The sequence below is a fragment of the Sylvia atricapilla genome, chromosome 9 (genome assembly GCF_009819655.1).
Source record: "Sylvia atricapilla isolate bSylAtr1 chromosome 9, bSylAtr1.pri, whole genome shotgun sequence".
Classification (NCBI taxonomy): domain Eukaryota; kingdom Metazoa; phylum Chordata; class Aves; order Passeriformes; family Sylviidae; genus Sylvia; species Sylvia atricapilla.
In genome coordinates this window covers 14,539,694-14,566,486 of record NC_089148.1, presented here as the reverse complement: position 1 = coordinate 14,566,486, position 26,793 = coordinate 14,539,694, and the positions used below count along the sequence as shown (strand labels likewise).

The 26,793-nt window shown below is 45.5% G+C and overlaps 1 protein-coding gene across 1 annotated transcript in view; it reads left to right on the top strand.

Moving 5' to 3' along the window:
* Positions 1-26,793, top strand: part of RNF220 (ring finger protein 220) — a 219,551-nt gene that overhangs the window by 2,846 nt on the left and 189,912 nt on the right. Inside the window, 1 exon segment of the mRNA XM_066324994.1 lies at positions 2,832-3,572. Coding sequence (XP_066181091.1) covers positions 2,948-3,572 — 625 coding nt within the window. The 5' untranslated portion in view covers positions 2,832-2,947.

The following is a 26,793-nucleotide window of genomic DNA, read 5'->3' as shown; positions in this document are numbered from 1 at the left end:
AAGTATGCATATAGGTAGCCATAAAAATAATACAAAAAAATTCGGAGTTACTTTTCAGTATGTCCATCTAACCTTCATACTTGGTGGACAGTTTGTATAGCTTCCTAGATTGATCTCCACCCTCCCTCCCTCTACTCCTTGTTTAGTTAATTCAACAAAGACTTTTTGCAATCTGTTTGGAGTTTGTCTGATGCCGTGGAAAAGTAGCTGCTGATTTATTTGGTTGCTTTTCGATTTCTGTCTCTAGCCCGTCTTTTCTCCTCCTTTCAGCGGGGATGTCAGCTGTTATTACTTCCTATTGATCCCTTTGCAAAGTGAGAAGTGAACTAAAATTAATGTCAATTCCACTGCTCAGATCAATAGCTGGAGTTATTTTAATCTGGATTTGCGCGAGGTGCTAAATTAAAAAAAATCAGCATAGAGGCAGAAAAGTAGCAGCTCCTCACTCCACCTGTGCCCACTGCCTTCCCAGTGCCCAAATGTTCCCTCCAGCTGATTACCCTGCAATCCATATTTTTTTAATTAAGAAGGTCAGTTAGTTTTCTTATATTTGGGTTCTGTATTTAAACCTATGACATTTTGACATTGGGAGTGTATTAACGATAGATTTTCATAATGACTGGTCCGCCGCAGCCTAATCTGTCCGTGTTGCTGGGGGGTGGGGAGGTGCGGGGTGATAAGAGAGCGAGAGAGAACGAAAAAGGAAGTGGGAGCTGAAAAAAAATTAAATTTGGCTGGCTGAGATATTGTAATGTGTTGATTTATTCCCGGTGTAATGAAGTTTGCAAACGAATAAACGGCCATAGTGATTCACAGTATCCTACAGGAGTGTCAAGTGTTGCGGCCAGATTACTAATTTATGAAATACATTTAACGTAATGGTGTGAAAGCACAAGTAAAAATAGAAAAGCAGGCAGAGGTGGTTGCCTTTTTTTCCCCCTGGAAAATCTGTGTTTTTCTATGATTGCTCAGTTTTGCTTTTATGTGAATGATCGTTTATTTCTGAGAACACTGGCTTATTTGCATGCATCTCTTTGAATATGTAATTGTATGTATGTATGTATATACATATATATATATATATATATATTTATGTGGTTATGTAAGCCCCCCAAAACTCTAAATTTGCCAGTGGCTGCAGTTTTCTGACCTCCAGATTTTGACCAGCCTCATGTGAAGCAGCAGAGCAAGTGTATCCAGGACTGCAGTGCTGACCAGGCTGCCCTTGGCATCCCTCACTCTTCCTCTCCCCCTCGCTTTCTGTGGCAAGAACTCAACGAGAAAGTTATTTAAAATTTGGAAGAGAGCAAATCCGTTAATGCGAGATACATAATCTGGTAATTTAGCAATGATGTCTGTAAGGATGAGTGCCAAATGAGGAAGCAGAGAGATGATGTCCACTCATCTTCACAATTCATAACAGTCAGTGGAGCGGCTGGGTACAGGATGGGAGAGAGGAAATGCTATCACTGAACTGCATTAAAGCCCCAGACTGGATTTCATACACTTTGTTAACCTAGGCTCCCTCATTCATGGAGTACAAAAGACACTCCATTAGGGAGACACTCTTTCACTAAGTTTTATTTGAGATGTTTGACCCTCTGGATTTAAGAGGCACAATTTGTAACAGCTTTTTATTATTATATGATTTTTCTGGCCCTTTGAGCTTCAGCGGCTAGTATATTGTTTCAAAGTTACAGTCCTTGTATTTTAAGCTGGGTTGTGGGGCCTGAATGGCAGGCAGCGGAAGCTTAAAAGAAAAGGCATGGGATTGATTGGGGGAGAAAATAACAACACAAAAAGGCACTGCAAACTGGGGGAGATAGAGAAAGAAGGATTTTCCCTTCTTTCACCCTGGGAGGGGGTTGTGGCTGGGAGAGTGGTTGCAGCCGACCTGGGAGGCTCAGGAAGATGTGAGGCAGAAATTTTGTTAACATTTTCCTCTAAATGTTAATGGCACATCCAGGGCAGTTTACAAATCTACTTAATAGTGAGTGCATTAGGAACTAAAATTACTGATCCATCCTCTCTTGTCCCCGACCCGAAAGGCAGACGCTTGCAGAGATCAGATGGCAGAAGCACCCATTATGATTTTAAGTATTGTCAGAGACGCCAGGCGTTTTACTGGGGAAGTCTCTTCTCCTTTGGCTCACAGGGACCGTGTGACACGAGTGGGTGTTTGTGTGTTCCACATACAGACCCGGACACAGCCACATTCCTACATTCCAATGGTGTGTATGTATATGTATGATGGTATTGAGTCCTGTGTGTTCAAGTACACATCTACCCATATGTACTGTGAGAGCGGGAGAAAATACCTGTCAGTTATGTACATCTCAAGCATGGTGTACAGTTATAACCCTGTGTGCTGTCTGATTTGGGTAAATGTGCACAATGGATATTTTTATGTTGGTTCTGCACCCCCCAGCCCCCAAGAAAATAGCAGGGGGTGTGTATGTGGAGGCTTTCTTAAGTTTATTGTGGTTATATATACGTGCCACTTGCCATATAAAATTCCACTTATAATTTGGAGTTACTATGTTAATTTTAGACTGAACATTTTTTTATTAGTGCATTATTAAATCTGTATGTTATTATGTTTGGTTTGCCTTTCATTCATCTGCACTGGATGATACCCTTTAACCTGGAGGGCCAGGGCTGACTCCACTAGTGTGTGAAGTTGTCTATTGATTTTCTTGAATGAGAACAGTGCCGCATCTCCGGCCAGTGGCTTGTAACACATGTGGCCACTCTGCTGCTGGAGCATCCGAGAGAAATGAGTGCAGAAACCTAATTGGTTGTGTTTTCTTTCCCTTTCTGTTTCCTTGCAGTGTTCAAAGGGTGATGATGCTCCAGTAATTTTCCCCGCTCCATTCCTAGGCATCGCTTTGCTTTCCTTCCAGGGAAGATCGTTCTGCTTGTGATCCTGCTGAGGAAAGAGACTCCGATGGACTTACACCGGGCAGCATTCAAGATGGAAAACTCACCCTATCTCCCCAACCCCCTGGCCTCCCCAGCACTGATGGTTCTCGCCTCCACTGCCGAAGCCAGTCGTGATGCTTCCATTCCCTGCCAGCAGCCGAGGCCTTTTGGGGTCCCCGTGTCAGCAGATAAGGACGTGCACATTCCCTTTACCAATGGCTCATATACTTTTGCCTCCATGTATCACCGCCAAGGCGGGGTGCCGGGAGCATTTGCAAACCGTGACTTTCCTCCATCCTTGCTTCACCTCCATCCTCAGTTTGCACCCCCCAACCTGGACTGCACCCCAATCAGTATGTTGAACCACAGCGGCGTCGGGGCCTTCCGCCCCTTTGCATCCACTGAAGACCGGGAGAGCTACCAGTCCGCCTTTACGCCGGCCAAGCGCCTGAAAAACTGCCATGACACTGACTCACCCCATCTGCGCTTCTCGGACACTGATGGGAAGGAGTACGAGTTTGGCACCCAGCTCCCCTCCAGCTCCCCTGGCTCCCTCAAAGTTGATGATACAGGGAAGAAGATATTTGCTGTTTCTGGCCTCATTTCCGACCGTGAGACCTCATCCAGTCCTGAAGACCGAAGTGACAGATGTAAGTACCTCTGTTGACTTGGTGGTTCTTTAGTTGTGCCTCGTTGAGATACGCAACAGGTGATTGCCCCGCAGTGCTGTGAGACTTGCTGGAGGCAGAGGCAAGGCAGCCTTTCTCACCTGCTGAGCTCAGCCATACAATATTGACTTGTTCTTCCAAAAGGATATTGACAGATTTTAAGGTGGGATGCTCTTGAAGGAAACTCGCCTTCCAGCACATAGTTGGAGAGGTGATGTTGACCATGCAGAAAGCTGTCCATGCGCCAGTGTGAGGCTATAGGTGCTGGTACATGTATGTGTGGGAACAGGGATGCAACTGGAATGTGTAGCCAGGAGCTTTCCCAAAGCATGCAGCAAGCAGGTGACCCCTGCTTCTTCAGAAGTTTGTTTCTGCCCTTTTCTTCATGCACACCATTCTTAGAGTAAATGCATTACCTACCACCACGGTTCATGCCTCAGCTTAGGACAAAAGTACCTTTCCCCTCTGGTTAACTTAAGAATCTTGTTGGCCACTGAGCTCCCTCTTCAAGACAAATACAAATTGTTTTTGCAATTCAGTAAGCTGTTGCATCATGTGCTTTTTCTGTTTCCCCCATTTTGAAATGAAAGGTGATGTGTCCCCTTGCAGGCCACTGATTGGACTGAAGGAACCTGGTCCACTTGCTCATGACTGTAATTCTCTGTTCCCCCATCACCTTGTCCCTTGTGGAGTTGTCTACACAGAGGGGCAGAGCTGTCCTTCATGAAGGGCAGGCTTCCAGGTTTGAAGAGCTGGGAGGTGACCCACATTGGGGAGTGGTCTGGGGGCAACAGAGCGTGGTACCCCAAGGAAGAGTGCTAAGTTATGATTAGAGTTTTCCTGTAAACCCAGACATGTAATCACTCACTCAGTGAGTGGTTTGCTTTTCACATGGGCTGCTTTGTTCTGTTGAATTTTATTAATAGAAAACAATTTTATTATTGTTGTTGTTATTATTATTACTTTTTTAAAAAAAACAAAAACCTGCTCCACTGTTGCTTCCTCTCCCTTTTGGATGTGATTTTTCTTCTCCCCTTTATGATACCGAGGAGAGTAATAGAGACATTGTGGCTCTCTCTCCCCTGTCGGCGCTGCTTCCTCAGGCTGTCTCCTTGAATTAGGCACTGTGCTAACTTACCGCCGCTAAAAGACATCTGCCTAAACCCAGCGTACCTTTGCAATAAAAGTCATCATAAAATCAACCTGCCTTTTAAATCCATCGCTCTTTGGTTTTGAAATATGCTGCAAGTGTGTCTTTTATTGTTGGCGTTTGCAAGGATAGGACGATTCCCACTGATGGCAGGAGCAGTGTATTTCTTGCAGTACCAGTGTGATGCCTTGTGTATCTCCCCCCTCTCCTGATCCACCCCCGACCGTGCTACTTTTTGTACCGTAAGCTCCTTTCATTGTTCAGCATCTCCTCTCTCTCCTTTTGGGTCTGCAGGGAAAGTGGCTGTAGGTGTGAGTGCATGTGGATGTGTGGAAGCTGGTAATATAATTATCCACGGGGGAGGCAGGTGAGATGGCTGGGCTTAGAGACATCTTTGTTGATGCTCTTTCCCTTATCGATATAACCTGGCTGGGAAAATGAAGCTTGCTTGAAAGAGTACTCTGAGAGATAGCGGTGGAGGAGAGGATCCACTGGCTAAATGAATTTAGAGCGCATCAGCTGCTATGGATCTTGCTGGCAAAATCCTGTCAGATACCCCATTTAAAGAAGTAAATCTGTTAAATGAATTAGACCACATGGAGCACAGCTGTGGACAGACAGACGCAGCCACATCCATCGCCATGTCTTGCCTTTGCCAAGAGCGTGTGCCGAACGCGGGTCCGCTCCTTCTGGGAGCAGACAGGGCTTTTCACAGATGAAGGCAGGTTGACACCGAGTGCCAGGGCCGTGACAGGGGACTTGCCAGGGAAAGGAAGCAGAATAAAAACTTTGCAGGGAGCTTGGAAAACTTGGGCAGAAGTGGAAGGTGTTTCATTGTATTGTTTTTTTATATTTCTTTAAGATGCTTTTCTGGTCTGTAGAGCTGAGCAAATGCAACATCCTGATACTTCATCAACATTAAAATTTTTCTGTAACCAACAGGGTGATGTACACTAAATATGTCTGTTGGCTCTGTATCATATTCCCATCACATATAGATACTGCACCATGGAAACTTCGCTCCATTAAGATGGCGAGTTTATTTGGTGTGTGCATACACACGTATGGGTGTGTTTGCTGGAGGCTGAGAGTGAGTTGTGGAGCTTTTAGAGGATCCTAATGGTCTTTGATACTGGCCATCAGAAAAGAGAAACTTCTGAAGTGAAGAATTCAAAAGATCACAGGTTGCAGATAGAACGATGATCCTCTTTTGCATTAGCGTTTGCAGATAAATTTTTGAAGTTTCTGTAGGAATGTGTACTTTGGGCGTTCGTTGTGTCTGAGAAGTTTTGTGGATTCCTTATGTAACTGGTATATATAACCCTTTGTAAAAGCTGCCTACTTGTGCTCCTTATGGAGCAGATAGGTGGCTATAGCTTTAAGGTAAAAATGTCATTAATTAGGCTTTTCTACAACTGCAAGGAAAAATTATAAAATTTTCTTAGATCAACAGCACCTTCCCATGTCTAACGGTTGCTTTTCAGGTTTGTAGAGCTTCACCATTTTGGTGTGTTTTTCCGATTGCTGAAAGGGTTTGTGTTAGATGGAGGCTGAATTACTATGATGGCTCTGCATGGTCTTCTGTTCCACTGCACAGGAGCCTTTTTTGAAAAGATCATTAAAATATTTGTTTTACCTCATAGCTTAAATGGTGATTTTCTAGAGAAACTCCCCCCACTTTTATTTTTTTATTTTTTTAATAAAATGTAGTCACTGAGTTTTAATTTCCCTGAAAAATGGGGTTTTGCTTGGAAGACTTTTCAAGAAAACAAGGATCAAAATAAGATATTTGCATGTCAAGCAGTGTTTGGACGGTGCTTATTTAGTCCTCTGCAGCATGGGAGGAAAGTCTCAGCCTGCTTTCACCAATGGAAGAAATTTGCAGAATTTAGTAAAACTATTTGTGGTATATTTTGGTGTATTCCAGATTAGCACCTGTCCCTGTAAGAGATGTATTCATGCCATAGAGGTTGCTCAGCCCTTTGCATAAACCTTTCCTTACTTTTAAAGCAGGATGATGCTTGGACCCATCCCTTAAAGGGACAACATCTTTGGGGTGCTTTTGGGTGGGACTGGACTCTTTGGTAATCACCAAATTGGGCTGGTTATCTGCATTTAGGTAAGTCGTCTCTTGCTGTAAGATGTGAGTATTCAGGACATCCGGAGTGATGGAGTATACAGGGAACATGTGGAAAAGTGGAGCCTTTCCATGGATAAGCTGACATACTGTGTACTGGATGGGCCCATTCCCTTAGGTGCTTACTGAGAAAAATAATGGCATTTGTTAGAGTTTAGGAGCTTCTTGTAAAGCATGTGTTAAAGGCACTGGAAGACATATTATATGGGTTTGCTTTAATAAGCGTACAATAATTGAGATTCCTAGAAGGGGCGGAAATAAATGGCATGTTCCTTTCTGCAAAAGAGATCTATAGCCCTATTTTAAAATCAGGGGGAAAAAAGAAAGATTCCTGGTTTTTTACTTCTAATAAAATCTGTCTCAGTGTCCTTCAGTCACAGTACTGAAGTCCAGCTCCTGTGGCATTGCTTTCCCACAAAGTGACAGGCAGAGGTCGGTGCTGAAGCTGGGATCTCCTGGCAAAGAGCTGCACCTTGTCAGAGCAGAGACCTCTGCCATTCCTGTGGGGCAGCCCACACCTCCAGCCCCCCTGGGATCACAAGAAGATGGTTTCACATTTCTGCTGCTGGGTCTCCATCACGTGTGGTCTGTGACAAGTGGTGGAGCACAGACCAACGTGTGAAGGTGATCCTCTACATCCTGGCCACTGATTCAGTTTCCGTCCTCTGGCCAGAGTCTGGCACTCCAAGTCTCAGTTTCCCTGCTCCTACTGGTGGCCCTTGCCCAGCTCCTACTGTGCCCAGGGGATGAACATTTGAGTTGGGAGTAGGCTGGGATCCTCGCTCACTCCTTGGGTCTGCTGCGTATAATAGGAGTGATTATATTAACACTATTTTGATGATTATTATTTTTGATAATCATATTTCACCTTGGACATAGTTTGTACTGCAACTGGTTTCTTTTCTGCAGGAGAAGTTGTGTGATGTATTTGTGAGCTCTTTGTTCCACTTTGGGGTTTTAAAGAACATCTCTAGCATGGAGTTAGTTTTCCTTTTGAAACAATCGGTTTGTTATTGATCAAATGTAAATAGCACTTCAGGTGATGGACATCAGGGCTATGATGACCACAGCATGAATTCCTGAATAATGTGGTGCTTTGGAAATCAGATCAAGGGCTGTCTGTGCAGTCACCCACCCACTCAAAAACGTGTTGAGATTTGTGTTATGACCTGTGTAGAGAGCTGTGTGTGTCAATGTACATGTGGTGCCGGCAAGATTTTATTTTTTTGTGGTGGAACAGTGGATTGGAGGGGGAATGCACATGTCCACATGTCCATTGCTCACAACTCTTCTCTCTGGAATGCATCACGTCCAAGGCTGGTAAAGTTTGAGGTCTAACATGAAGTGATGCTTTGCCGCTAATCATAATCAGCCATGATCATGGGAAATTGCAAGCTTAACTCTGCTTGTGAAATAATGAAATAAATCAAGTGGAATGTTTCTTACTGTCATGCAGTGCCTTACATAATGTAGGAGTGAAGAAGCAACAGTGGAATTTTGGAAGGACTGGGCAGGCAGATGGGCAGTAGCAGGGATGACAGCCATGCATCCGTCCCTGTTGCTCCACCAAATGCACGCCATCCTTGTGGAGTAAAGTGTGCTGCATAGAGGTCTTGGAGCACGCAGCAATCACCTCTTTTTCCTGCTTTTCTGGCAGCAACCTTCCCTCTCCCTCTGCAAACTGTTGCCGAGACTCCTTTCCATGCTGTTCGGCTTAATTGTCTTGTCGGGATAAAGAAATGTTTGAACAGTTAAAAGTGGGGAAGGGCTGGATGGGAGCAGCCCCGGCCGGCTGCGGGGCCATCTGGCCTCCCTTGGATCTGCCGGTCTCCAGTTTATATTTCTCTTTCTGTTATTTGGGGCTATCTGGCGCACTTGGAATACCTAATCACCATGGTGAGAGGAGGGATAGGGCTGCCTCCCCCGGCCTCCCCTTCCCATCAATTGTCATGCAGAGCCCGGCCGGGCGCTGCTCCTCACAGCCCTCATTTGCTGTCCTCGCCCGCTCTCGGCAGAAGGATGGCTTTTAATTGATCGTTTGAGGGGGAGGGCTGGGGGCTGTTTTCTCCTCCAAAATGTTTCCCTATGCAGCCGCTGCCACCCGGCCAGCCTCCGTGTCGTCTCTGCCATGCCAGAGATGCGTCGTGCCCTCTCCCTTTCTGGACTCCCCGGGAGCTGGTGTAACCGCTGCCTTTGGAGCGCTGAGCAACACCGAAATGTTGTATTTATCCATATCCTGTTGGAGAGATGGGCACGGACGCAGTAAATATTTATTTGCTCCTCTTTTGCCCCGTGTGCCTGGATGGTGGCAGGAGGGCACTTATTGTACGACTGCAGGGAACCCCCCCACACACACACCTTGCTCGGTATTTCCCATCAAAACCACGGCCCCCAAACCACTGGCCGAACCTTGCTTTTCGAGAAGGAATGAATCACATTAAATCTTCAGCCCCATCGATCAGACTCGACTGCTGTCAGAGGATTGCGGCAGGAGAAGCGCAGGCAGACTTGGCGGCCGCCGTGCAGCGCCGGGGATCGGGAATCCTGACCTCGGGCGCGGCTCGGAGTCACGGTTTCCTATCCCTAACGGGGGAGCAGTGATTCCTCCCTCACAGCGGAGCGTGCCGCTTTGATATCCCCTGACAGAAGACGCTAGGCAAGGGCAAAGTATTAGTATTATTAATATAGTACAGTTAGTAGAATATTATGAACTATTATAAATCATTACTACTAAGCTACAGTTATTAAAGGAAATGACCAAAGTGCACTTTGCGAGCCAGGATCTCTGACAGTTAAAACATTGTTTTATTATTTTACTTGCTAACTTGCAAAATTGAAGAGTTAGCAACAGTTTCCTGGTTGATTGGTGGTGATTGCACAAGGAATTGGGAGAAGCAGGGGGGAAGGCGAACATTTCAGGAGGGAGAAAATAAGCATTAGTGCCTCTGTGATTTATTTATCTTCCTTTGATATTTTGAAGGTCTTGAAAGAAAGAGGCATATTCAGGCACGGGCCTAATCCTGCTCTGTAGAATTGAAATTGTTCAAGGCAAAAAGGTCTTAATGTTTCTGGAATTCCCCAATGAAAAAATTGAACTGAAAGTGTTAGTGAAACGCTGCTGGTTGTTATTTGTTTGATATCATTTAGACAAGTCCCATTAAATGCTAGCAGCAGATTCATTTTTTTCTCTTTGTTTGCCTTCCAAGGAGTAGAAAACAGACATAATTATATTTTACGTGAGACTGTAAGATTTCCTCTCATCTCTTTTTTCTGGCTAATATCTGCAGCTATAAAATAAATTCTTTTTGTGCATACATGGTGCTAGACTGAGGTAAATAACTGTCATCTAAAATCTGTCTAACCTTAATCTGCATCAGGAGCAATATAGGGAACTGTACCCATTTGTATAATATTAAGCTTTATTTTATTATGGATTTCTAATGCAAATTCATAGTGGGAACAAAGTTGTTTCCTTTCAATACCATATTCCAAGAAAAGCAGCTATTGATAGCAAATTGTGGCAATTTTTATCCTGTGGTTCATGTCACTGGTGGTCTTCTATCATGTCAATGTGCTTGATAGCCTGTGAATGTTTCACCTCTCTTCTTTAGGGTAGAACAGCAGATTTGGGGACTTTCGAGGACGTTTTTCAGCTATACAGAGCAATTGAAATTCTTCAGAAATAATGGATTTCTATTTGGGAAATTTAATATAGGATCAGATTCCTGTATAGCATCCCCTGAAAAAGGGCATGTGCACCATTGTAAATCTACACATGTAAGCTGTATATGTGTCCTTCTCTCCTTTCATGCAACATCATTGTTTGTCTCCTTGGCTTTGCTGGCCTGAGTGCAGAAACTGACGGGTGACAGACATTTGGGACAAATTCATCACCCTGAATTCAGGTTTTTTACAACTGAATTATTTTCCTGTTGTTAGTTCCGTATTGGGTATTTTCTGTCCAGATTGACCCAGCCCTCAAGTTAGTGAAAGCTCTGGCTGAAAAAGTACTGCTGGGTTTGGTACTATCTGTATCTGTCCATTTCGTCTTTGTTCTGTCTTTTAAAAACATGAGGGTGGTTGTGATAATCTGGGAGCTCTTCTTAGCCATTGCTTTCTCCTCTCCTTTGACCATTTGCTGGCATCTTGAATTGCAGCAGTGGCCTGAGCAACAGAAGAGGGGGAAAAACAATGTTGGGGAGGAGCAAAGGAAGGAGAGATTTATTGTCCTAAATGCATATAACATGGGAGGGAGTCCTGCTGAAAGCAAAACTACTTGTGGAATTCAGGTGTGGGACACTTCCATCAAATTTTTCCTCACTTGGGACATAGTTTTTCATCAGTATTTCTTAAACCTTCCTTTTCTGTTAACTTCAGGCTGAGAACAGCTTTCTCACTGAACTGCAGGGCCTGAATGTGTTTTCTGCTTTTTCTTGTGAATCGTGGGCTGCTCTGCAGTGGGAAAAGGAAGGCACCAAATGTCTCTGGGTAGTCCTAAAAGGAAGAGCTGGAAACTGTGTCCTTGGAGTCCACCAGCAGCACTGATTCTTAAGAACTCACCAGAGTAAGCACATGAAGTTTTCAATTAAGAAGGATCCAAGAGCTTTTGCACATGAACTTTTCTCAGGTTCAATCCTGAAGTGTTACCTGGGCTTTCTAGGTGTGCAGTGCCACAGTCCTGGACAGGATGAGGCTGCCAGGACACATCCAGCTGCAGCTGCTGGGCTGGCTGGCACAGCTGGCTCCCCAAGAATGGGCTTGTTCTTTGGGAGGCAGGTAAATGTTTTCTGGCATTTGTATGAAAACTAGATCAGAAAGGACTGGGAAGAGCAGCTCAGGTGAAGGCCTCCTGTGACAGCCTTCCCAAAAGCAATTGGTTTTGTAAGCAGAGCAACAAGTAAAAGGGCACTGCCCTGAAGGGCCATTTCTTTCTACTGGGATTTTTGGGACTTTGGTTTAAATGAAGGTATTTTTAATTAAAAAGGACTCAACCTTTTAATCTGATTTTTATATTGTTTCCCTGTGCTTTAGGAAACAACTTGTAAAGCCATTTAGAATGTGAAATTGTCTGTCCTGTGGCATCCCTTGCTATCAGGAAGCGTAGGATAATCATCCCTCATTGCAGAGAACCTGCTATGGTGGTTGTGCAGAGATGGAAAGAGACCTGGTACCAGATCACAGCTCTGCCTTGTTCTCCAACCCGGTTTTCAATATTGAAGATTTCTTTAGGAGTCAGTCCTGTTCGGGGGGATGCTCCACAATATTCCCTCCCAGAGGCCCAGGCGAGCTCCCGTGTTGTTTGGGAGGTGATGTGAGGGTATCTGTGAGTGGGAGAGGAGGAGGGTGAATGGCACCCTGCGTGCTGCACCTCTGGCTGGGTGAGTGAAAGCCTTATCAGGGTGGCCTGGCCGTGCTACAGCAGAGCTGCCCCGCACCCAGCCCAACCTTTGGCCCATGCAGGCTGGAGGGAACCTTGTTTGCAGTGTGGGGAATCTCGCAAGGGCCATCTCGCGATGGCTGTGGATGGGTGGAAATCCTGCAGCTGGATATCACGGCAGCTCAGAGGGATCCAAACTCTGCAGCACCGTTGAGGGGGCTGCAGAAGCTTGCTTCCTTCTCTTGTTTATTATTCTGATTGAAAACCAGCCTCACTTCATATTTCCAGCGCTATAGGTGGGAGATAAGCCTCTAGCAAAGTCCTTAGCTTTTACCTCCTGAGCAATGGTCTTCAGCCTCCCTTAGGAGGCAGCTTGACCACTGACACATTTTGGTTTTTTTTTGCTGGGGAGATGAAGGAGCAATCAGTGACCTGGATAACCCCGTGCTGAAAAAGAGCAGAGGAACTTAATGGTTACAATCAAAAAGTTGCCAGCCTGAGTGGATTCATACATCAGGAGGTGCCCCTTAGACGAGAGAAGGGGAGAATGGGCGAGTCAAACTCTTACAACCCTGCTTCTTTGCCCTCAGATTTGCACTTTTCTCAGCATGCAGCCTGTACAGGACAGCTGGCATTGCTCCTGCCAGCTCTGCTCCTCAGGACTGGTTGCTGCCGTCTGTGCTGCTCCTTCCTTTCTGCATATTAAGGTTCGTGCACAAAAGTGTTGCTCTCAAAGAGCTGTTTTGATTATGGAAGGGGGGAGGAGATGGGCAGCCTGCCTTCACTCGAGATTTGGGACAAATTTGTTCAGGGAAGCTGTGTTGAAGGCGCTGGGACATTCAGTAGTGCAGGAAGCAAAGCATCTGCAGACAAGGAATATAATGTCAGCAAGAGGTGTTAGAGAGAGTGTGAAGTAGAAAAATGCTACAAGTTATTTCTGTCTTAATTTGGCCAGTGTGTTGTGTCCAGTCCCACATTTGGTCCAGGACTGAAATAAGTGTGATGATATTTGGACTAGGACTAGGATATACTGGAAAAAGTAAGCTATGAAAGTCTGCAGATCTCTGTCTCCATTAGCCAGAAGTAATGTTCCCACCATCTCGTTATTTTCCCCTCTTAAAATGAAAACAATGCGTTAACTGTGGAAACAGGGGAGGATTGTATTAGAGCAAGACAGAGCTGGGCAGAGAGAACTTGCATTGGCCTTGCTTGCTTGTAACAGAGATGTTGTGGGTGTTGGAGCTGGGGGAAGCTGTGTATGCTGTGGTCCGGATCAGCCCCCAGGTTTGTGGCACATATCAAGGAAAAAAGACATTTAAACTAAAAAAAAAGAAAAGCTTCACCTTTCGTCATCTCTTTGGGAGCACTGTGAGGACCCAATGTGTGTCTCCCACCTGGGCGCCCACCTCGGGGCTTGGGCATGTGCTGGTGAAGGCTGGGGAAGGTTATGATGTCAATGAGAAACATCTGTGTGTGTGTGTTCTCCCAGATGTTGCCAGTTGTGTCTGGGTTGTTAGCTGCACCTGGGCAAAGAAGAAAAGGAAACCCCCGGGTGGTGTGATGGATTTTGCAGAGCCTGGGAGGAGAAGGCAGTTAGACAGCACTTGCTGATAGTGTCTCTGCTATGTACTCAGGTGGCCCACTGACATATGGGTGATCCAGGACCCACATTTTTCTGCATCTAAGGAAACGTGTCATCAGCTCGTCACATACCAATTCTCATGTTGCTCGTTTCTGGCTTGACTGGTGGGGGGATATTGAGACTGAAGGACACAGTTACTGGCAGAGCTGAGCGTGCCTAATCCTCACAGCCATGCAGAGCAGGAAGAGGGAAGGGCTGCCTGGGCAAAGCCCTGAGCATAGGTTGTGCTTGTGCTGTGGACTCTGTTGACCTTGGACAAGCAGAATAATTTCTCATCGTCTCTCTCTAAAGCAGGGATTATGATATTCTCCAGCTGAGGGTGGTTGTGGTCATGTTTTGTAGTGCCCAGATCCTCGAGCAGTGGTCATAACTGTGGTGCCTGGATTGAAGAGGCTGTGTAGGGGGAGGGATGGAGGCTTGCCTAATAAACATAACAAATGGGATTTTTTTTTCTGAGGAAACAGTTGCCAAATTTTTTTTTTTTTAATGAAACTTGGATGAACAGCTGAAAGCAGTGGCTAGGAATGGTAGAGAAAGAATTTGGGGTAAAAATTGGAGTAAGGTAGATAAAAGTGAGAGATAAAAGAAATAATGCAGGGAAGGATGAGTAATCAACATTCTTGGAGTGAAGCGCAAGCTCTGGCTTCCTTCCTGAGCAGTAAAATAAAATTTAAAAAAAAGTCTTTAGAACAACAAAACTCTGGACGCGCTGGTTTCCTTCCTGACAGGCCCAGCCTGGTGGTGTTTCGATGAGTCCTCATTGGCAACCAGGGCTGATCTAAAGGCCAAAGGCAGAAAGATGGGGGGGAAGGGAGAGGGATTTAACTCTTTGAGCTCTGCTGGAAAAACAGAGATCTCCTGCTTTGTGTAGGTTCCCTCTGCCATTGCTGGAGTACAAACAGTGTTCAGAGGTCTGAGAGGTGCTGGGGTGACAGGGTGATGGGTACATCTACCCAGATGCTTGGTCATAGTCAGATTTTACAAAACAAAAGTGAATAATTTTAATCCTTGTGGACAAAATTCCTAGGTGGGCGAGTGGTACAATATGACACAACAGCATCAGTGAACAACAGGGGGCTGGTGACTCTGCTGTTGCCATCTTGAAGATGCTCAGTTTACTTGTGGCACCCAGTTTATACTAAAGTGCTGCTCCAGTCTTTTTTGTCAGCACATTTACTGGTTGGGAAGGAGCTGCTGGGTGCAGGAGCGCCTGTTGTGCTCCAGACGCTCTGGGCAGCTTGCAGGGAGCTGGGAGTATGGGAGGGCAGGCTGTGTGTGTGCTAGACAGGTTGAATGGCTAGGGCAGAGCTTGTTTTGCAACTAACTCTCTGAGCCTCGCCGCTCTCTGCAGGGTTCCCCTCTCTGAAAGGTCGAAGCTACTTCTTAATTCTCAGCAGCTGACAAAATATTTATTTTCAGGTACTTAAAATATTATAATTTGAAGTGGAGTCCAGCCCCTGGCTGGAGCTGAGCTTTTGTACTAACAGCTTCAGTGAAATGCCTTTTTCCTCCTACAACTTGCCAACAAATGCTTGGAAAATAATTGTGGGACAGTCATCCTTTTAGTGAGCAGATCAAGAAGATTTGAGACTTGCCAGAGACTTTCAAAGGACAGGCCAAAGGTTCAAGTTGTTGCCAGTTCTATTTGTCTTAGCCTTTATACTTACTTTTGTGCCATTAATTTCATCAAATGTCTGTGGGTAAAAGGCACCCAGCAGGCTGCTGCTTTCGCTGAGCTCTCTGGGTGTACTTGGACACCTCTTGGGAAATAAGCCCACCTTTTTGTCTAGGGAGAGAGATTAATCCCACCACAGCTGTAGCAGAAAGAGGCTTACTCACTAACCTGACACAGAGACAGCTGAGCTTGGGGGGGCAGGACCCTGCTGTCTTCTCTGCAGCCTTTTTTAACCGGTTGTGGCAGAGACACATGAATATGGATGCGCATATGAATGATACCACCTCGGTGCTTCTGTGCGTACAGCACTCCTAGAGACCTACTGAAATCAAATGCCACACTTGGATTTTCTGGAAGTTACTGAAATGAGGGCTCAGCAAGAAGGAAAAGTGAGCGGAGGCCAGGCAGAAGGGACCTCACTGTCCTGTGTCTTGTTCCTGGTCCTGATATTGGGTCCTTAGGATGATTATCTATGTTTTGGGCTGCTGGCAGGTCGTTCTGTTGATTTTGGTAGGCAGGGCATCACTGTTGAGCTCTTTGCAGGGGCTGTTCTTGCTAGATTAACAACTCTTTTGGCACTGTCCTCTCCTGGGGGCCGTGCAACAAAAAAAGCAGAGAGAAGGCTGTTTTCCCAGCAGGGTCCCTGCAGGCAGAGATTCCCTGCCCTTCTCTTGTGCCCTTGTGCTCTTGTGCGGCAAACCTCTTTCCTTGGTGCTCCCATCGTTGCCTGCATCCTGACAGCTGCTTTCCTACCCTTTCTGCCCCGGTGCAGACGGCCAAGCACATTAATTTTTCGGCAGAAGTGTTGTAATAATTAGGCAGCTCGTCAGAGGTTTTAGCAGTACTTAACCAGATGTGAGAAGGCTCTTCCCATGGTCCCCGCTCTCTCGCTGGGCTCCAGCCAGCTGCCTTTTCCCGCCTGCTCAGGTTGCCTAGAAGGGGCTGTAGGAGATCTCCCGGCTGCCCTGGCTCCTCTTGCCTCTCTTCTTATGTTAAACACTCATTTGTAAAGGAGAAAGAGGGAGGGTGGAAATCCTTGGGCTGTTTGGGAGAAGAGCAGCAAAGAATTAAAAGCAGACACCTGCAGTGCTTGGATTTGAGACCTCCACCATTAACTCTTCCCAGGGCAAGGTCCCCCGGGCTTGTGGCCCTTCTTTTGGTGGCAGCCAGAGACACATGGTGGGATGCAAGGGCTGGAGTGGGTGGTGCTGCTATCTGGGGCTCTAGACTGCTCCTTGTTATATATAATCTCCATCAAGTTTAATGTATATGTAAATATAATATCTCTTTATACATGTGAAAAAAATCTCGATGTCCTCTGCCTCAGTTTCCCTCCCTGCCCTGTAGGGATGATGCTATTTCTCTGTATTCTGTGCTCTGTCACCATTTATACACAAGGCAGTAGTATTATCACTAAGGTGGTTTTAAAACTAGGTTGTAGTAAACTGTATTGCCTGCCTAATCCATATTAATGGCAAAAACTGCTGCAGACAGGATATTGGCCTGGATGGCCCTTGGATTAAGTCATTCTGACAATTGTTACATTTCTGTGGTAAAGTTTTATAAATGCACACTGACACCATATATTATGCTTAAGAAAATCTATATACAACCTATATGTTTCTGGTTACAAAGAGAAAAAATTTATTAAATCAGCAAGACCAAGGGAGCAGACAAGATATAAAAATGATACTGTATTATGCTGGAACTTATTGAAAATCCCAGTGCATCTTTTTTATGTAAATGGTAAATTCTTTTCTATGTTCTCAATATGTTTCTTAATGTGTGTCACGTAGCAGAATAGTAGCATGAACACAGTTGCAAATACGGTGTGTGTTTTATTGTGAGTATTATACTGCATAGCAGAGTGAGGGTGTTGAATGCTGCAGTCAGTTATATACAGCTGTAAATGGGAGCTACCTGCTGTTCTGTATACAGCCAGCTGCATATTTATTAGTAAATACCAGTCTAGGTAAGAGAAAAATAAAACAGGAAGTTGTATTAAAGACTTCAAGGCTTAAAACTAGTTTGTGCAAAGCTCCTGGGATCCCACTGTAGGGAATGGTCTAGCATTTTCCAGCATTAAGTCTTTCCATCTGATTTTTCTAGCTCTGTGAATTTGAAAGGCTCTTCTGAACTCCCCCTGCTCATCAGTTTGTGGAATAATTCATCGGTGTTTCAAAGCAGGGTAAAGATTGGGTTTGGGGGCTGGAGAAATTACGGGTTGGCTCCTTCCCTGGTGTAGCTCCAGCTGAACATATCGGAATCACGGAGTCACAGAATCACTTAGGTTGGAAAAGACCTGTAAGATCATCGAGTCCTACGATTTACTCAGCAGTGCCACATCCAGCTCTAAAGTATGTCCCCAAATGCCACAGCTCAGTGTGCTTTAAATACATGCAGGGGTCAGAGCCGCTCTGATGGGTGCAGCTCCGAGGACCGGTGGGTGGCTCCGGGCACATGCGGGGCACATGTGTCACACACGTGTCTGAATGTCACACGCATGGCACACACGGGTGGCCAGTGCCCGCGGCAGGAAGGCCGGGTTGCGAGGGGAAAGCAAACCACAGATTTTCTGGCGTGGCTGTGGGATTTCTGACTGATGGACACGTCTCCGGAGAAATGTATCAGGTCCGAGCATGGATCCCAAACGAGCGCTGGCTCTGAAATACCCGAGTGTTTGACCTAGAGGGAGCTCTCTTACATGAAGAACGAGACTTGGCACTGCCTGCCCGAACAGCTTTTAGCATCTGTGTTTTCAGCAAACTTCTGCTTCCTGTATTCTGAGCTCACACTGCCAGGTACTGTATTTCCCTGAGTGATGCACGGACGGTTGGAGAAGTCCATTGTGTAACTCCTGTGGTCCCAGCTCTGCAGAGGCCAGAGCCAGACCCTCACTTGTTCTTCAGAGTTTGCTTCTTGTGGAACTTGATGGAGATTTCTTCTGGCAATAGAAGTTGCTTCTAATTTTCCTTCTCTCAGTAGCACCATCACACCTCACAGATAAGTCATAGCTCTTGAGGTGTCAGGCACCTGCTCCCTGCTCTGGTGGGATGAGAAAGGGCTCTTTGGTGAGAAGAGTCTTTTGTTGGCAGCCTGAATCCAGCAACTGGAGATACTTACATCACAGCCTGGCGTGGCTCAGTTTTTCCATTTGGGTCTCTCCTTTTGAATGGCTTCATATCCCCTCACCCTCCTCGGGGTAGGTTCATCTGCCTGAATACAAATCCACGATGTTTTGGATTTAGATGAACTGGTATTTCCTTCCCTGGAAGCTGGGAGATGCCGGAGGTGATACAGATGGATGATGCCAGGGTGTTTCCCCAGTACACAGGCAGATCTGGCTCTGACCAGTCGCAAGTCCTTGAAATCCCACCAGTCCTGTTCCCAGTGGGTGGGAGAGCTCCAAGCTCCAAGACAGCCTGTCTCTGGACACTGCAAAACATCAGTGAGGGGCATGGCTGAGCTGACAGGAGTTCACAGCCTGCTGTACCCACTGCAGCAGGACAGAGGGAACGTGGCTCTCCAGAGGCAGCAGGTGTAGCTCTGCACCTCCAGGCCACCCATTGACTTAACAGAGTGAAAGAGAAACTTGCTGAAATGCTGGGGCAGAGGTCTTAGAAAGCCCACAGTGCCTGACAACTCTTAAAAAAAGAAGACTGAATAAAAGCAGGATGGTGCCATTCTTTCCTGGGTCCAGAAAGCTACAATCTGGGATTGGGGGGCCCAAAAGAACAGCTTCATGGTGCAAGGGTCAAGCTGAAGGGATTGAAAGTGGTGATGCTGCCCTATTCCTCCATCCCATTCCCAAGCAGTCCAAGTCTTAATGAGGCTGGACCTCATCCCGAAGAGGATGAACCATTCCATTACCTGGCTTGTGATCCTTCTGCAGCCCCACTGTCTGGTGTCTGGGCTGCTTTAAAAGAGAGTTGCAAAGAAGTGAATCTGTGAGGGAAATTAAGGACAGATGAGGTGAGGTAGCACCATTTTTCTGTGAGTGGTTTTTTAATTTGGTTTGGTTTTGTTTGTTTGTTTGTTTGTGTTTTTTTTGGTTTTTTCTGTTGAACAAAGGAGTTTGGGGAAGGAAAGGGTGTGTGTATGAGGATAGGGAGCTGAATGGGGAAGGTGGCTGAAGGGAAGAAATTGACAAATAAAACACCTTTTATATCTAACTTTTAAAGAAAGGTTTTGCACTAACATTTTATAAGCTTTCAGTTTGCAGTCTGGTCTGTGTTTTTTCTAGAGCAGGCAAGAAGTGTGAGCAGCAGAGGTATGAGAAGTTACTTTGGTTCATATCCCCCAATATGACTTGAAAAATGCTAGAAGAAAGTGAGTAGGATTGGAATAAGCACTTTTCTTGGGGCTGACTTCTCGTCTCTGTGTCTCAGATAATGGCCATTTCTTCCCCATGTTGCTGTCCTTGCTTTGCTAGCCAGCAAGCCATACCTGAGCCTCCATGGTGCCCTTCTCTGACTGGGCACAAGGAGATTATGGGAAGCTGTTACTTGCAAGGCTATCTCCCTTGGACGTCTAACAAGATTAGGGGGTGCTGCAGAGGAGTGAGCCAGGTGAGTCAGCACAGCCAGCTTTGGGATCTCAGCAAATGTGTTTGCATGTCAGTAGTGCCCAGACCCCTCCCCATCCCATTTCTGCCTTCAACAGAGGAAGCCACTCAGTTGAGTACAGCTCCCACAAAATTCAGCTTTCTAACCCCAACCCTCAGGAACCCTGAAGCAGCAGCTGTTATAGAGATATAAACTCTTTCAAGAACCTTGGTGAAATGCCTAAGGTACCAACTATGGATGTCTGCATGCAGCAGAAACACTTCATCTTCTCTTTCTTTCTCCCTTGTGGTCATAGGTTCATGGCCCAGATGGGTTGTTTGAGGGCCTGGCTAGAGCAGTCTTTTTATTCTACATCTAAATTTCTTGAGAGTGAGTTCACTGTAGGTCTCTGTGCTTAGCTCAATACAAGCAACTCTTCTTATGTGTTTCACCTTGTACAGAAAGTCAGTTTTATGTTTACGAGCTCCAGGGCAGGTGGGTGGCTCTTCTGGGAGTAGAGCAGGTCCTGTGTCCTGTGCAGGGTGATGCAGAGACAGCTTTAGGGGTGCTGGTTTCTTATCAGTAGTTCCCAGCAGTCGCCAGCTTTTTGGAATGAAATGCTTTGGCTCCTGAGAAATTTGTGGGAATTCCAAAGGGTTTAAAACACCTGGTCGGAAACAATCCTGGGACTTGGGTGCCTCAAAGTAAGTACTGAGGATCCTACACATACCTGTTCTGTGTGTTCCTAATAAAAGTATACCTCCGAATGTGGGGGCAGGTAGGGGATGCTGAGTGTGTCCTGAACATGCAGAGAAAGGTGAGCAGAAGAAGAGCTGTTTTCTCCCTCTGGGTCCAGTCTGACTTGGGGCTGGCAATGGGGTGATGCTCTGCTGCACGGTGAAGAAGCAAGGATACTGCTAGCTGCTGCCCACTACCTGGTGTCCCCTTTGGGCCCTTTTGTGATGCCCAGTATGCAAGAGGAGGACCAGAGCATCCTCAGCAAATGATTTTGAATGATTTTGACTGGAAAACTTCAGGCTTGGTGTAAACAAGAGCAGCACTTTAAAATTAAATCCTCCTTCTCTTGATGCCCCGAGATACATCTGGGGGGGGGGGGGGGCGGGTGTTGCTCACTTCTGGCTTAATGTTCCAGTTTAAACAATAATTTTGGCTAAAGCCACCCTTCTGTAGTAGCCCATGATTAGCAATTAAAACATAAAAAATATTTCCATTGAGTGACTCCTAAATAAATGCTTGTCACTGCTGATCAGAGTTGGTTTATTTCCATGTGTGTTTTTCTTCCTTCTTTTTCTGTATAACTTACAGCCCTGTAAATGCTCAGCAGCTGTTAATATGATTCTGTCGATACGTTTACCATGGTGATTTGGCTATATTTGGCGAGCGTGTGAAGAAATCACTCACCAGTTAGAAGAAGGAAAGACAAGCTGTCGATATCAAGGGAGAAATGCTAATAACCCCGGTGACAAATCATTCCTGGGAATCTCAAAGGGTTAAAAAAAAGCAGCAGCACTTCCCGGAGAGAGGGCCCTTGGCGAGTGAAGGTGACTCATCCGGAGCTGCAGACACCAGCTGTCATCTCCAGCTCCTCCTGTGCTTAATCACTTCACTTTTCTAAAGAAATATTTTGTTCTAATTCAAACAGACCCGGGCTTGTTTGTCTTTTATGAATTATTTACTGGTGAGGAGAACCTCTTGAGGTATCCATCTTCACTCAGAAATAAGTGGACTCTGAGAGCCTGCTGAAGCACTTTAAAGCACACAGTCCCCCCCGTCATGATCCTTTCTTTATTTTTTTTTAACAACCACTTAAAATCAAGGATAAAGCCTAGAAAGTCAGCTCTGAGTTTTAGACTGTACTGGAGAGAATGCACACGGATTTTGGCCTCATCTGGTTGCTGTTTGAAAGGCATCCCTACCCATAGGTGTGGGGTGGTGATGCTCCAAGTGACCCCTGGGACTGCCACCAGTTTCCCAGTGTGGAGGTGGACATCTGCCCCCATACCTGACTTGCTTCCAGATGCATTCCCATAGGAATTATGAACACACTGTGCATGGAGCAAGTGGATGAAGGAACCTGTGTGTGCCCCTGACCCCTGTCAGGGCGCTTACACTCTTCAGCTTTGAGAGATGTTTCTGTTACTTAATAAACCCACAGCCAAATTCCACCTGGCTGTTCCTGACTTCAGCTCTTTGCACATTTATAGCTCTTCCAGTGGAAAGAGAAGCTTGTATGATATTTTGCAGTCCCAAAAGGTCTGATCCAGCAGCCATGGAAGTAAATAAACGTAAAAATTTGCACTGACTGGACTGGGCATCAGATTAGTCCCTAAATGTTAGTTGATCTGCTTTGGGGTTATGACAGACAAATATTTCCCCAAGGTTACTGCTACAGGAAGAATCGATCTACCTGTCTTGGATATGTCTGGACTGCCTATCATCACTGCAGTGTCTAAGTGAGTGTTACCTCCCAGGAAGTCTGTGCCTGACCAAATAAGTTGCTTTTTCTTTGTGTGGTTTGAGACCAGAGAGTGCAGTTTTCAGTATTTAAGATCATTGCTATTTGGCATTTACCTGCTCCACAGGATATTGGTACTTGACTGCAATGTACTTATTACCCATGTCTTACATTTATTTTTAAATTCTGATTTTAAATTCATTTTCCTCTAAATAAATAACATGATCTGTAAATAAATTACTTGATCTTGAAAACAATTTAGACAGACAGAGTGTCTTGAGTGTGATTTAGCTTGAGTGGTGTAAGTCGCATGCTTATACAAGCTTCAAAATGACAGGAAAGATAATCCCATCAGGCAGCCTTTAAAACAGAACAAGCCTGGAGAGGGTTTTTCTTGTATAGAATTACACTTAGAGACACAGGATGAGAAGGGATTCAGGACCTGGGGAGGATGAAAGAGGCAGCTGGTTTTGTCCTCGGCACTTATTTGCACTAAAGTCCCTCATGCAAGCCTCCACAGCCTGTGGAAGCTGGAAGGAAGATGAGCACATGCAAAGTAGCTCATACCTGCATGGATTTGGTTTTGCACCGATGCCAGCTGCAGTGCTGATGTATTGCAGGCCTGAGAATGCCACAGGCATGTGCTGCAGCCTTTTCTCCATCCCACAGGTTATGTGCAATGGGGCATATTTTAGCCTCATTTCAGAGCTGCTCTTGTGTGAGCCAGAAGCCTGCAGCCTGCCAGCTGCCCCTGAGCACAAGAGACAAAAGTTCCTGAAAGTCTCCTTTGTGCCCCATTTCTGTTTGGAGAATGGGAACATCTTCTGGAGAATACGACACATGAAAGCCATGCTCTTCTCAAAGTCAACAATATATTTCCTTTTGACTTTTGATTCCTCCCTTTTTTTTTTCTTTTCTTTTTCCTTGCAGAAGACCCTTTAAGCAACACTTTTTTAAGGGGCACTTTTGACACCCAGGCCTCTCCTTCCTGCCTCCATCCACATCCTCCTCCCTCCAGCCCATACAATCTGCTGGATTCCCTTGCTGTTCTCTTCCTGGTGGAAAGATAAGACATTTGGAGTGAGAAGTTTGTGTCATACTCATTAGTTATGTGTAAGTTAGCAGAGCTTTGGAGGATTTTTGCCTCTCTCTATGAACTGTGGGATCCCACTGTTTACAAAGCAGCATCTGGTAGAAGGCACAAGATAAAATAACTGAGATCCATTTCCAAGTCAGTTTCTTGCCTTTCTTCTTGTGTGAAAAGTTCCTGACTCCGTGTTGTTTTTCTTGAGATCATGTTTATTTAAATCAGGATAATAATCTTCCAAATATACCCTAAAATTATATAGCCATATAAATCCTGTCATAATATATTCAATAAAACTGTCAGGTGATCATTCTTAATGTAAAATGAGACCTTTTCATTTTCATCCAGTCAGTTAGCACTAAATTAGCTCCTTGGAGCAGGCTCAGAGTCATTCATTTGAGTAAATACCCCAGTTATTTATTGAATATACAGCATTGCTGTCTGTCTTGGGGCTGGGAGCAAGGGGCTCCTGTTCTTATCCCAGCTTTGGCACCAATCAGTCAGGAGGCTTGAAAACTTCAATAATACCTACAAAAACATTCATTTTGTTTCTAATCTCAGTGCAGCCATGAGATGATTCCCAATGACAGATTCAAGCTGTGAGCTAGCCTGCAAGCTGGACTCCTGACAGCCTGGGAGCAGGAATTCCCCCAGGCTGACTCAAGTTCTTGAAGATGTGGGCAGGAACCGTGTCTTGCCCATGCAGCTGAGGATGCTCTGCCAGTGGGCTCCTCAGAAGCGGATTCTGACACTCCAGGTCTGTTCTCCTGGTCACCTCACCTCAGAGCATCTGTTCTGAATGGTTGTTTTTCCCCAAATATTTGGTGTCCAACTAGGACAGGTCTTTTATACTTCAAGTCAGGAGAATGTCTGGGCACATCAGGACCTCCGTCTCCTCCTCTTGGGATGGAAAGCTGCCAGCAGGTGTGGAAGAGGTTTGCTGTGGGATTTACCATGCATGGCTGTTTGGAGGACATTCAGACTGGTGCTGGAGTCCCAGAAGGGCTGTCACTGAGATAAAGACCTTCAAAGAGCTTCCATTCATACTTCAGTAGGATGAGTTTGAGGTGTTACAGCCTCCTTTCAGTCCTCAGGAAGGCGAGGTCCCCTTGTCATCCCTCCTCTGGCTGCCAGCGGAGAGCACGAAAGGTCACCAGAAGCCTGTCCCAGAGCCTGCCACGGAACAAGTTGGAAATTGAAGCACTCCCTGCAGGAGCGCACTCGAATACCTTATCAGCATACTCTGTTTAGATGTTTAGTCTCATGATGGAGCAGGAGGGAGAGATGAGCTTCTTTCCTTGCATTCTTGAGCAGAGAGTGGAAATATCTTGAGAGATGTGCTGGCATCCAGCCCACAGCCTGGAAAGTACAGACTCGGCCAGGTTCAGGGAAGCACCTTCCTTCTTTTGGACCTAAGGAAAGAGCCTTATTTGCAGCTCAGTATTCAGCTTGCCAAACACAAAAGCCAAATAAAAACAAACGAATCAATGAATCAAATCCTGACTGTCCGGAACCGGGCTGCCAGGAGACACACTCATCCTGCTCTTCAGGGAGATCAAATTCACTACACAGATCAAAGAAAGGAGAGGAAAAGCTCTTCAAAAGTCAGGAAACAAAATCTCCTCAGCCTTCCTTTAAAGAAGGAAAGTTACTGGACTTCAGCCTAAAAGATCCAGAGGAGAAAACATCAAAGGGAAGCTCTTAGTCACATGTGGCTTGGTGAAAGGTGAGGTCTGCCAGGTACTAGATGTCCAGTTTGAACTGGCGAACTTCAGCTCCCAAAGAGCAGTCTCTTATCCTGCCTGCAGGAGATCTACATCCCCTTTTGGTAGAAAAAAATAAGAATATTAGAGCAAGGGAAAAAAGAAATTAAAAGGCTTGCCAGGTTTATTCATAAATTCTTGGTAGTCTTGCAGAAAACAAAGGGCTGTTCACTTTCTTACTTCTTGATGCCCATTTCAGCTGTAGCCTGCCTAAAACAAATGTGGTGAGGGTGGTCAGGCTGGTCTCTCCTTGGGAAAATGGAAAAAAAAATCCACCCTCATTTAAGATTGTGTGACAAGTGGGCATTGCAGGTTAAGGAGTAGGAAGATGTGCCAACTGCAGACAAGGCCTGAAATTCAGAGCCTAAACCAAATCCCTTCTGTCAGCTTTTATTTTCTAGCATGGAGGTGACAGAGTAGTGCCGTAGACTGCGTAGGCACTGGGGAGCACTGATAAGTTTCCAGGAGCAAATGAAGCAGGATTATTTCAGGAATGTGTTAAATTTAGCTGTTTCTGCTTTTGGACAAAAAGAAAGATATAACCTCATGTTCACCCTTTTACTTCTGCATGACTTTGTGACTGTCCAGGTATTAGGTCCCCACTGTTTGGCAGACACAAGGTGTGGAGCATCACATGTTCTCTCAGAAATGCACTACAGTTTCTGTGTGATCTGGTAGCCTGGTGGCTTGAGGAGAGGATCCCTCACTTGAGAAAGTGCAGGACCAGCAGCTGGCAGCAAAAATGGTTCCATGTAAGTTTATCAACACATGGTCAACCAGAAGAAGGGAAAAAGCAGTTCTCCCTATCAGAAGAAAAGCAAAGAAGATGCAAAGGGGAAAGGTGTGAACATATTGTACAGTGATTGGAAGCAGGAAGCACAGCTAGAAAGATGGCTCTTATATCTTTCAAATCTAGGAGCTGCAGGAGTACAGCAACCTCAACCATCTAGTTGGGTCACTTGTCCAAAGAACTCACAAATATCAAGACTCTTTGTGTAGCTGCCCAAGGAGGACCACTCATTCATAGGTACCAACATCTCAGCAGAGAAAACTTCGGGGCTCAGTATGGCAGGATGCTTCAGTCTGTTATCTCTGTTGTCTCTGTTTTCTTAGTCTGGCTGACCCAGGGTGATTTTGACACCTAACTGGAATTTCATGCAGTTTGTTTTAGTTTTGTATGACATTGTTTAGTGTTTAAAGGTTAGCTGTGTTTAAAAAGTTACTGTTATATTGATTGACCGTTCTTTTTCTTGTTGCTGAAGATGAGAATGAATTGAAAAAACATGTTGCCAATTCCCCCACCAAACTGGAGCACTCTTTGCTGTGGACAGCTGGCAATTTTCTTCTTCAGC